At 41.2% G+C, this 12,742-nt stretch overlaps 1 protein-coding gene across 1 annotated transcript; it reads left to right on the top strand.

Moving 5' to 3' along the window:
• Window positions 1-815: 815 nt before the first annotated feature.
• LOC311026910 (adenylate kinase 7-like) lies at window positions 816-6,198 on the top strand. Its single transcript, XM_084030632.1, has 18 exons — window positions 816-1,001; window positions 1,085-1,231; window positions 1,609-1,723; window positions 1,810-1,904; window positions 1,982-2,089; window positions 2,182-2,265; window positions 2,374-2,462; window positions 2,543-2,633; window positions 2,833-2,910; window positions 3,108-3,257; window positions 3,350-3,478; window positions 3,635-3,740; window positions 4,050-4,178; window positions 4,259-4,327; window positions 4,494-4,691; window positions 5,470-5,687; window positions 5,767-5,925; window positions 6,021-6,198. Exons 1-18 carry the CDS (start codon window positions 918-920, stop codon window positions 6,045-6,047), a joined length of 2,076 nt encoding a protein of 691 aa, XP_083886758.1. The 5' UTR covers window positions 816-917; the 3' UTR covers window positions 6,048-6,198.
• Window positions 6,199-12,742: the final 6,544 nt, after the last annotated feature.

Below are 12,742 nucleotides of genomic sequence, written 5' to 3' on the forward strand. Positions count from 1 at the left end.
GTGAGTTACTGAGTGCTGAGACCTGTGCAGAGCAGACACCATCAAGCACTGCCAGCAGTTTCTTAGATAACGTCAGCTCTATAAATATATGTGGTGTTTTGTTTCCATGTCAGCACTCCATTGTCCCTAGCCATGATGGGATATACAGGCCCACAGGTGTGTGTGTGTGTGTGTGTGTGTGTGTGTGTGTGTGTGTGTGTGTGTGTGTGTGTGTGTGTGTGTGTGTGTGTGTGTGTGTGTGTGCGCTTGAGGGGGCAGGAGTTAGACCGGGAGTTGGATGGGGGGGTTCTGAATTGGAGGAATACTATAGTGATGATGTAACTATAAGTATATTTACTCAAGTACTACTTAAGTACTTTACATAAGTATTTCCATCTTATGGGTTAGTTGCTTTCCATATTTAGATGTATTAATACAAAATATAATCAACAAATAAACTGTGATTTAATCATATAAGTTAAGTATGTACACATTGATGCTTTTGCTTAAAATATTTTAATTGCAGGACTTTTACATATTTGTACACTGTGGTATTTTTGCTAAAGTAAAAGATAAGAATTATTCTCCTACCACCGTGTGACAACATGAAAAATATGGCACAATGAGGTCAATACCACATATTTAAATATTTAATATTTAAAGTCCCTTAAATCATAGGTTACAGCTTCTCTTGGACTACCTTCTCCCCTATGGCTTCACATCAATGTGAAGTACATGAAGTAACGTGACGTGTCATCACTACGTATTCTCAGCGTAGCATTACATTGGCCGAGCCGTAGCAACTGGAGTCCATAGCAACGGACCCCAGTACGGAACCTTAATAACTAGCTACCCTATACGTTTGTAGGAGCTTTAAAAACTTATTTTTTGTGTGATAAAGTTTATCGTTACAACATAAAACTCAAGGCCTTTTTAAAATGGGCGATACAAAGCAACAAACTCGTCCCAAACGCATTTTTATCAACGACGTCGACAGATATTCCTCCAAACACGTTGCTAAGGTAAGGCTAAGCTAACATTACGTCTGTTATAATGGCTTGTCGTGCACTAGGTTTACAGTGTTGTTTTCTGACCGTCTCTACAGTTCCTATCGACATCCAGCTTGGCCGAGGAGGACGCAGAGGACGCGGAGGAATCTCCTCCTCGAGGTGAACCCGCTTTCCAAATAGTGGGAACTGTGTCTCCTTCCGCCAAAGATGACGACGAAAACGTTCTGCTTGAGCATTATACGGTGAGTCAGGTGGCATCACTGTCACATAGTCTACATACATTTTTTTTAACCATCCTCTCTTTTTTAAATTACCCCATAATTAAAATTGCTTCTGTATAGACACCAATACAATGTTGCCTTTAAAATGCGCCTGTAAAACAACAAAAGTATATTTTGATTCTGTTAAGGAGTGAATGTTTTGATTAAGTATGTTTTGCTGATAAGTTGATGCTTATATCACTTGAATGCACAACATTTAGGTCATTTGTATTTGAGTATTGTTGTATTCTGCGATCCCTGCTTTTACTTGCTATAACCACAATATGTACATTGTGTCTATTTCTGGACAATGCAAATTACAGACGATGTGTAATTGGATGTATAATCTCTGTTGGCAGTCACCGACTCGAGAGGAGCTGCTTGAGCGTCTGCTGGAGTGCGATGTAGTGGTGTACAACATCTCAGAAAGCACAACCCAACAGCAGCTGGATGAAGCTACATGGGCAATCACAGGTAGCCTAATGGCGTATTATTCAGTGGACTGACGTCTGTCTCCTTCATTGTAGGCCGCTAGTACCTCTTTCCTTCCTTTACAACAGCCCTTCATGCCGAGATTGAAAACTTCAAGTCTCGGAAAATGTTCATCTTACTCTCAAGTGTGATGACCTGGGCCATGACCAAGCCACAGGATCCGGTGAGCCCGTAGGGAAATCGAAGAAAACTAGACCTTTGAATAAAACCAACAAACAGGATTATAATTCCTTTCTTTAGGAAGAAACTGGTGTTCTGCGAGAGGAAGAGTTCAGAAGAAGAAGGCCGCATCCACATTTCAGGAACCACAATCTTTTGGAAGAACTTGTTCTCAAACTGGGTAGAGGTGTAAGTATATATATATATACCAATGAATTGGCTAAGAGACTACAAAATGCACGTAAACATCACAGATTCTGTTTGATTTTGGAACCTTACAGAAAAAGTCCAAGCTCACCGGATATGTCATAGCTTGTGGTCATCAGTACGGAATGGGAGAGAACCTTTTTCACTACTTTTTCAAGGTATACATTAATGTGTCACATAATAACTCACTATGTGTTTTTTGTTTGCGTGTAAACTTATAGCCAAACTTGCAAAATCATCTTCTGTTGATTTGTGTTTTCAAACAGGAGTCTTGGTTGATGCACGTTCCAACGGTCCCTGTCTTTGGAGACGGCACAAATCACATCCCCATGATTCACGTATATGACCTTGGAGGGTAATAATAATTAAATGTACTCCTACCTCCTGCATTATTTTGTTATGATAAGCAATGGATGAATTGTTTTCCTGTTTCAGAGTGATCCAAAATATCATTGAATTCAAGCCAAAGTTGAAGTACATTCTTGCTGTCGATGACTCCAAGAACACTTTAGAGGACATCGTAAAGGTTATAAAGATGATTTCCCAAACAAAATTAATAATGAATTGACCGATGACTGATTTGAATCCAGCTGGTGACCTTGGTTACATGTCTTCTCTCCCTCATGTGTTTCTTATCACTCTATTGTTTCTACTCTGAACTGCAAAGACAACATGACAAAAAATTATGCAAATGTAATCTTATCCTCTGACCTTTAACCCTTCAGATGATAAGCAATTCACTTGGGCCAGGAAAAATCAACAAAGTATCAGAGCAGGATTCCATGGCCATGACGGCTTTTAAGGTACAGTATGTAATATTTATATTTATTTTAAATAAATCACTCAGTGTGCATATTAACGATTTTGTAAAATAAATGGAAGGAATACATCACATACACAGTTATAATATAATATTCTAATATAATAATAATATTCTTCTTTTTCTGCTTGAATATTCTTCCACTAAAAACATGCTGTGGTGTGTTTCTCTGTCTTTCAGCCGGATGAATTGGAGTACCTTAACATCAACCTGCGCTTGGATGCTCTTATCATAAAAGACTTCTTCAGTCTCCATTGGACGTCTGAAGCTGGGATGGTCAAAAACATGACGAGCATTGTGGAGGAATACAAAGACACCAGGCAGCTCATCGTGAGTGTCGTATACAGAGAACAGTAAGAACTTACTCTTACTTCTGTTTCTGTTACTGATAAAAGCTGCCATCCCACCATTTATTTCATCAGCCAATCAGAATCTGCCTGGTTGGACCTCCAGCTGTGGGTAAAACCACCGTTGCAGAGAAGCTCTGCCGCCACTACCAAATACACCACATCAAGATGAAAGAGGTCATTGAGGAGAAGCTCACACAACTGGTCAGTGGGATAGAAGGGTTGAATTTGATCTCACAACTGTCAAGTAAATAAAGGAAATATACTGCCCCCTTGTGGAAGGTGTCCTCTGCAATTTGAGACATACAACAAATACATGCTCATTATTCATCGTTTCAAGTTTCCCGTTATCTGCTACAGAAGGAGATAGCGAATGGAGCTGACTCTGAACATGTCAGTGAAGAGGTAGCTGCTGCTGCACGGAAACAACTGGAACATTTGAACAAAAGCATGAACACGAATGCAGGTTAGTCAGAGAACTACAGACCTAAATAAGAAATACATCGTTTGGTTTATTAAAATTGTGGTTTGGTTGTTTAACTACAGGCAGCCTATTTTAAACGTGAACGCTAAAATGCCGTAAATCCAACGCACTGGATTTTTTCCTTTTTTGGTGCAGGAAAGTACATTTCTCATTATTGCCTACAACACAACCTGGGTTTGTTCTTACTTTTATTTTAATGAGGTCTTCCCATAAGTTATATCTGCAGTTGGATTATTGATGGGTTGTTTTTGTTCCTCACTTAACATGCAAACATCTGTGCTGGTCCATCAGGTCGACTGGCTGACCATCTAGTTTTTGACATTTTGAAGGAAAAGCTGAATTCAAAACCGTGCAGGAACCAAGGATTTGTTCTCGATGGCTTCCCTAAGACTTACGAGCAGGCAAAGCTGATTTTCTATGGTAGGTTTCATCCGTTCATATTATTATCAGAATGTTGAAATTGATGACACTAATGCAGATGTGATGTTTTTATCATTCAGATGAGGACTCGGATGAGAACCAGGATTTGATGCCCGAGACACACATGTACAACAAGAAGATCACTCCAGGTTGCTGACTTTCTTTTTTTACATACATTTACCAGAACATTTCAACAAAGGCCATTCAATTATTACAGCATAGCATGCACTAAGAGTGCGACAGGGAATCATATGAAAAATAAGCCAGAACTACCTCTTATAATACAAAACATTCTTATTGTTTCATGTTTTGCAGACAATGTTTTTGCCCTCAATGCGACGGATGATTTTCTGACAAAGAGAGCTCAGGGACTCCCACAGAGCGTGGCAGAGAAACTGCGCTTCACCCAAGAGGAATTTGTCCTTCGCCTGAAAAGATACAGACAACTCGGTACCGCGGAGGAAACCCTGCTGGACTACTTTGATGAACTGGAGCTTTGCCCTGAACATATTGGTACTCACCCCCAAAGACACACATGTTGGTTTTAGACCATAAACGTCATCATCATTGAGTTTTTTTAAATCAAATGAAACTCCCTGTTATTGTGTCATATATCAAAGAGCATGTCATTTCCTAGTTTGAATTGCTGTTTAAAGGAATAGTTTAACATTTAGGGAAATGTGCAGGGTTTAGACGAGTGATCTGATGTCTGTGCAGTAAAAATCTCTCTAATAATCACATCATACAGAAGCTTGTTTGTTGTCAAAAAAACAAAGTGTAAACCCTTGATTTTATGGGGAGACTGCAGGCCAAACTATTTTTTTTTGACCAGGAGCTGCTTGGAGTCTCTGCTGGTTGCCGGGCAACCACTCATCCTTGTTAAATGGGAAATGTCCAATTGATGCCCGATTTTAATGTATTAAACAAATAGGATACAACATGTTAATCAGTGAGCTTCTGAGGTGCTGCCAGACAGATTATTTAGGCAGTGCCAGCCGAGCTGTTTCTTTATGCATAGCTAAGCTAACCAGCTGCTGGCTCCATCATACTGACATGGGATTCATCTAACTCAAACAACTGTCAAACTGTACCTCCAGTCATGAGGATAAACATGCTGGATGTGATGTTTGGTCTAGTCTCCCCCCCCTTTTAGCATCTGGCATGTTAAGAAAGACAGCAGGCCTCCTTCTTTCGTGCCATAAATCAATCTCATCCTGTAACTTCACAGCATCAAGCAACATAATGCTCAGAAGTTGCCAACCCAATTCACCGCGCTTCTGCTTCTCTCCAGAGGTCTCCACCGGTGACTCAGAGTACACAGATGTTCTGAAGAAGATCACGGAGATGGTGGGGATTCCCAAACACTATGGCCCGAGTCCAGCGGAGCAGGAGGAGGAGGACAGGAAGAGAGAAGAAGGGAGGAAGCCGAAGCTTCCTGCAGATCCTGCAGAGAGGAAACGCAGGAATGAAGCTGCGCTGGCTGAGATGGCTGCTCAGTATGAGGAGTGGGTAAGTGTTGTGTTATGCATTCATGGATGATAAATGAGCATGACTGGTGAATAGTAATCAATGATTTTGTGATTATTAGCAGAAGAATGTGTCGGAGGTGAGGCGACAGGAGTGCGAGCTGCTGGACGCTCACTCTCTGCCTCAGAGGAACTATCTGATGAAGTACGTGATTCCCTCGCTCACGGAGGCCATGGTGGACTGCTCCAGGATCAAACCAGAGGACCCCGTCCACTTTTTGGTATTGGTGCAGTACAGCTGCTCATATTGAGCCTTTTGTGTCAATATGAGTGAATAGATGCAGCAGCTGATGTTTCATGTTTTGTTTGTTCGCAGGCTGAACATCTACTACGGAACAACTGAGAATAACACGTCTAATGAGGAAACGATGACGATGTTATTAATGTGCAGCATTTAAGGCTTTGTTTACGAAGTAAGGTAGTCAATAGAGGATTCTAAATTGAAAAGAATTATAGACAATTAATATGAAAGAATTTGATGAGAAGGGTGTCAAAATGTGTTTTGACACCTGAAGCAAAGAGCACACACATTTTAATGGATAATACATTTATTTAAGGTATTTCTTGCAAAAAAGTGACCACTAACATTTTTCTGCTACAAGTTTCTGGTCAATAGTACAAAAACTTGCTCACACGTCATCAGGATGGCTTCAGTTTGTAGGCCGGGAGGAGAGAACATTCTGGGGTTACGATGGTTTGACGACATATTGACTTATTGGAAATCAGATATCTATTAAGAAAGAATCTCAACTAAATACACACATTCATAACATGTATAACATGGCATTAAACACTACAGACTACAGTCTCGATATGAAAACACATACTAAAGTTTCTCCCGGTGTAGGACTTGGCTCGGTGTTTGTGGTTCGGCCAGGTTTCCACTCGTTATGGATCCGTCCTCTTACAGCCTCCATCTGGTCTGTGAGTCAGCGAGTTCTGACTGGTTGTAAACCAGCGATGTAAACACAACCATCTTCAGAAATACTCATTTTCTCCAGTTGAAGGTGAGACAGTTGTGTCAGCTCATTAGTAAAAAAAAAATATTTTTTTTTATATAAAAAAAATCCACTTAATTCCTTTATTTCTTTCTAATTTCCTGAACGATGCTACATATATTTATGACATCACAGAAATAAATCATTGTTCCTTTGCTCATTAAAAAGTCACAGAATGATAACAAAACGTAAATCATTACCACATAAATATTTCTTGCATGTTATGTGAATCATTTAATTTAGGCTACAAGTCTGCTCTTTGAACACAAGGTGGTGCAGGAATTCTTTCTAGAGACTTCATATACATATAAAACCAGACTGTAAACAAGTGTTTTAAGCTCTGTTTAAGTGTTTCTATTTCTCTCGATTCCACCTAAAGACAAGGGGGTTCTCATGTTTTAAGGTCTGGTTATAAAAAAAGAAAGAAAAAAAGGGTCCTTTGTTCTGGTATTGTTGCAAAATGCATCATAAAATACAAATGTTTTGCTTTACTTATACTTTACTCAAACTGGCGTCTGGAGTTGGAAATCCAGCGGCTAATTAGAAGTTGTCTGCATATGAAGAAAAAAAATCATAGCAGAAGCACTTCCTGTCACTTTATGTACAAAATCTCACCACAATAAAGTGGCAAGAAAAGTATTTTCCAGGTTGTTAAAGCTAATTAGGAAAACTTTATAAATGTTCCTGTAGAGGTGGGGATTACAGTACAACCAGAGGTTTGGTGTTGTATAATAATGTGATTGATTGTAGTTTTACATAGGTAGAATTTTTAGTGCAGTACTTGTAACAGTAACAAGTATTCCTACATTGTACTACTGCATATTTCTTGCATCGCTGCTCAAGTTGCTCAAGGGGAAACTTGAGCAGCGGTGCCGGGAACAAGAGGACAAAGGGCTCTGGGAACTATAGCTCAAGGTAAACATACTGGGGAGCTGGGGAGAGGATTTGGAGCAGGTTGTGCAGCTGGATGTGGAGCTCGCTGGTTAAAGGTGAAGACTGAAGGAGAAAGAACGACAAATAAAATGACAGGGGAGTAAAATACTAGCAAGAGATGCTGTAAAAAAAAACAACCTTTGCAAAAGGGCAAAGGGTCGGCCCAATCAGCCACAACGACAGTGTTGTCGGTGACACTGGGAGAGGCGGAGTGGTGTGGCGTGACAAATTAGGACAGACATCCCTTGGCAGACAGAGTCCGGCTCTCTCATTGACATTAAATTTAATATGCATGGGGGAGAAATGACAGGATTTCCTGCCAAACACCCACAGTTCCCATAATTCCTGCTTTCAATGTGTTATTCAGCTTTTTTTACTGCTGTAAAAAAAACAGGATATTATTCTGCCTATGAGTTACTTTCCTCTCGATGCACCGGAGCGAGTTCAAAGTCAACAGTTTGATCCCGAAGCTGTTAGAAGTTAGAAGAAATGCTGGGAATCCATTGTAAATAGCTGAATCTGTGCTCTGCTCTCAGGTCTGTTTGGAAAACATGAGTCATCATCCCAGATGCTCCAGCTGCCTCCCGTTGCACTGACACTGTCTGCAAAGCATGCTGGGAAAAGACATCCTTAGCAGGCTAAATGCAGTGTGCTAGTCCTACTGTACTATTACTTCAGTATTTGTATAAATACTACTATTATTACTGCTGCTGCTCTGACTACGGTTATTGTACCGCTTCTCTGCCTTTTATTATTATTATTACTTTTATTATTATTATAATAAAATGCACTCAATGTTAAATTGTAAAAACGTTCCACATTGTCCTCCAACACATCCAGAGGTCACTGTCTGCTCTGCCATAATGGAAATCCTTTAATCCAGCGTGCCAGAAACGGTGTATGAGTGATGACTTTCACCTGAACAAGCGAGGAAGAAAGGTCTCATTCTGTGGCGGAGGGCGTCGGCTCCGCCAGTGGAAAATATAATCCTCTTTCCTTGACGTCGTTTGACTGCCTGCTTTTTTAATTCTAATTCACTTTGAGCAACGTTCCCTTTGATTGCTTCACATTGTCGTATCCGTATTGTGTTTTTTCTCCACGTTGTGGATATAAAGGTGTTGGTTTAACTTTGTTCTTGGTGGTGTTATCAATGACGGTACTAGTAGCTGCTATAGGAGTTGTTGTTTATGGGCATGTATCTGTGTGTGTGTGTGTGTGTGCGTGTGTGTGTGTGTGTGTGGGGAAGAGTCAGAGTGAGGTCTGAGGTGGTCTCAGCCATGTTGTTTTATCTGCTGTGGCTTCCAGTCACAATAACCTCTACCACCCTTGTAGTGGACACACACACACACACACGGAAATAGCATACCACCCCTGTGGTGGTCACTCTAACATCTGCTGGTGGTGAAAATGCTGAAAACAGTGGTGAAAACAGGACCACACACACACACACACACACACATACACATCATGAGTAGTACTGCATATATTGTCTTCCAACTTTAAGAAATTCATTCCAACCGCATGTGTCGGCCATATTAACCTACTGAACCGTACCTCAGAGGGCAGAGTGTCACATGCTCATGCACACACACACACACACACACACACACACACACACACACACACACACACACACACACTTACACTTCATACCAAGCTGTGTTTAACAGCAGTGTTTGCTTTTGTTGAAGGATGAAGCAGCCTGAAAAGTGTGTGTGTGTCTCTCTCTCTCTGTATATGTGTGTGTGTGTGTGTGTGTGTGTCCTAGCTTACAGACATGCTTCGCCATGCGTGCGTGCCACTCACCCACGAGGTGCCCAAAAGGTCAACCCTCATTTGTTTCATAGTTGTGTCCGTGTGCTGTTGCTGCTGAAGATGTGGGTTTCACCAGTTTTCCAAACGATGCCTTCCATGTTACCCGGCAACAACAACAATTACCGTAAAACCTTGTAAATAGCCCAGCAGAGGACAGATGTTGAGGAGCATCGTGTGACAGGATCATTGTCTAAAAACAGGCAACGTTTGCTTTGAAATCTGAGTTCTTTAACTGCTCAGAGAGGAACAATGAGAAGCAAAACAAAAGTTGGGAACAAACAAAAGGGAACTAAGCCTGTTTCAAGGTCTTTGGGGAGAACTGCCTCAAGTGATGCCACAAGTTCATTTCACTACAGTGGCATCCTGCATATTTAGTTTGAATTATGTTTCCTCTCAGGCTTATCATCTTGTTATGAACATGCAGTTAACAGATACCAGGTGATTGTTTTTTTTCTATTTTCAGCATGTGCGCTCCTGCTGTTCAACCTGGCAGCAGCTCGTGTTTATGTGTGCCCGAGTCTTGCACAACATGTTTATGATTTAAAGATTATTTACGGTAAAAGTGCTGGATAGAACTCCTTTTAACCCCCCGTTTATTCACTTTTTGTCAAATAAAAAAAAAATGATTACATGAAAACCACATTCACCACGAATCTGTTGTTTCCTTTTGCAAACTTGGTGTATTTTCAAAATATGACATGAAAATGTATTTCATTACAACGACAAATTAAATGTGAATGTGATGTTTCGGAACAGGAAATCCAACAAACAGACAATTCACAGACACAGCTGCAAATTCCCATATCTGCTTCCATGTGTGTGATCTTTTTTGTGTATCAGCCGGTTAGTATGATGATAGGTGTGACACATGATCACTCATTTACTACACCTTCCTGACAGCGTAATGAAGTCTCTGTGGGTCAGGCAGGGGCCAGAATATGTGTTTAAATTGGCCAACACTTGCTTTAATCCTCCCAGAGTGTCGCCTCGAGTAGAAGGAGCACCGGCACTTCTCCATGGTAAACGGGGACTCTCGATCAATCGCAGATACAAATTGCTGAACAGTTTCCAAGTGCTAATGGGAGCCAGGTCTGCCGAGGGCCTCGGAGGTTCCTGTGAGTCTGTGAGAGGAATGTTTGGACAGCGAGAAGAAGCCGTTCGAATGGTTTCCGATGCAGCAAAGAAAGAATTACCAGCAGGAAAAGGCTCAAAGGCTCAGTTTGGGACACCACAAGCCTTTCTGTACGCTCGATTTTCAGTGGAAATCCATCCTGAAGAATGAAAGCATCTTCTGGTCATAAATACTTTGAGCTCTTAAGAATCTGGAAGGTTTAGGCCTAAACACCGTAAAAAAAACAGAGTGCAGAGCAGACCTCCGCCGAGGCCAAATGCCCTACCTCACAATGTTAACAAAGGTGAAAAATAATTTGCGTATCCGCCCTGTAGCACCCAATAATGTAATCATTTCCTGAAAATGTAATAACACCTGAAAATGTAATACAATTTGCACTTAACTCGATCGAAAATGTGATAAAACCCAATAATGTAATAACTTCACCGATGATGTAATAAAATATCCTGACTGATATTGTAATGACATTTTTACCGATAATGTAATACCTTATTACACTCACTCGCTGACGGGCCCTCCCTCTGGGCCTGGAGGCGGAGGTAAAAAGTTGACTCAAGCTTGTATCTTATATTTCTGTGTTTACATGAGTGGATGAGTGAAGATTGTGTGTGCTATAGGTGGATGGCTGCGTGAGCGTAGATGTTATAAACATTATAAACATCCCATAATTATCTCTGATCCCTGAATCCCACAAACCCACAGTCGCACAGCCACTGTTTGAACATTTAAGGCCCCGTCACATTTGCAGCTTCGCCTCAATCGGCTCCCAATGTAAGTGATTATGTGTGTTGAAATGGACTTCTTCACATAAAACGTCTTGTTTGTCACATTTCATTCACGTTTCACCCACTGGTTCGTTAACACTGACAGTACATACTGTTCTGGCACCGACACATAACAAGCAAACAACACATCTGGTTCTGTTATACAAAGGCTATAGCCTCAAGATGCAGTGCTGGGGAAGCTTTGCAACATTACTTCACGCTGGAAGAAGTTGAAACGCAGTAAAGAGAAACTACTTTGGAAAAAGTAGTTCAAACTGATTAATAATAAAACTATAATATAATAGAGGACAACTATGGCCATGGTGATTTGTCACGGGAGGTTCGTTTGTCGCAGTTCATTCCCATGAACGTTACTCTGTGCTGCATGAAGCAACAAATACATTTTGACTGCCGGGTATAAAATGACCCAGATCTTCTCCTCCACACCCATGGGGCCTATGAAGCAAGGGCACTAGCACTTCCTTTAACCCCGCCTCCCAGCCCTGAGTCCAGCCTCGTTCCCCAGCCCCATTCACATGAACATGAACACGAGACGTAATGACGTAAATACCGACGAAGTGTCCGTTATGAGGAACTGATGGATGACGTTGGAATGTTGCCTCAACAAAGTTAAAATTAAATTCTGATAACTGACACCTTGAGAGACATAATCCTACTTATAGTATGCTGTTTGTATGTATGTTTTGCTCTCCAGTGAACCAGGAATCAAACTAAATATTTTTTACTCCGTCGTCTGAAGTGTTGTCTGTTTTGGCGTTTTTGGGTCCACCTTCTTGTTTACTTCGAGTGTGTGTCGTGAGGCCAGTATGAGCATATGGAAGAAGACAGATGGAGCCTGGTTACGTAACACAGGGGGGGGGAGGGGGAGGTTATTTAAATGTGTAATGGCCAACATTCCTCCTCTGGCAGAGCTGCTGTGCTGAAGGAATGAGGCTTTGCTTCCCCTGAAAAAAAGCAGAGAGCAGCGGAGAGAAAGAGCAGCGGAGAGAAAGAGCAGCGGAGAGAAAGAGCAGCGGAGAGAAAGAGCAGCGTTAAGTGATTTGAGCAGCTGCACTTCTGTTATTCTAAACGCATGGAGGGAAATGAGGAGAGGATTTTTATTCTGCAGCTCCCAAAAACACTGGATGAGGGTTAACCAAGGGTCTGACCGGGTGTCTGTGCAGGGTCATGTGTTGGGTGCAGCTTTTTGAAGAAACACACCCTGTTTTATTATGACAAACCTTAAGATAGAACCAGAACAATAAAGCTGTGGGTCTTAAAACAAAGATAATGAGCTGAAAGATGCTATAAATAAAAGCTCTGTAGAGTTGGGTGATAGTTATTTGTGGGTGTGTCACTATAAGCATTCACATTATACGTCGTAAAAATATTGATT

The sequence above is a fragment of the Eutrigla gurnardus genome (assembly GCF_963514095.1).
Source record: "Eutrigla gurnardus genome assembly, chromosome: 16".
NCBI classification, from domain to species: Eukaryota; Metazoa; Chordata; class Actinopteri; order Perciformes; family Triglidae; genus Eutrigla; species Eutrigla gurnardus.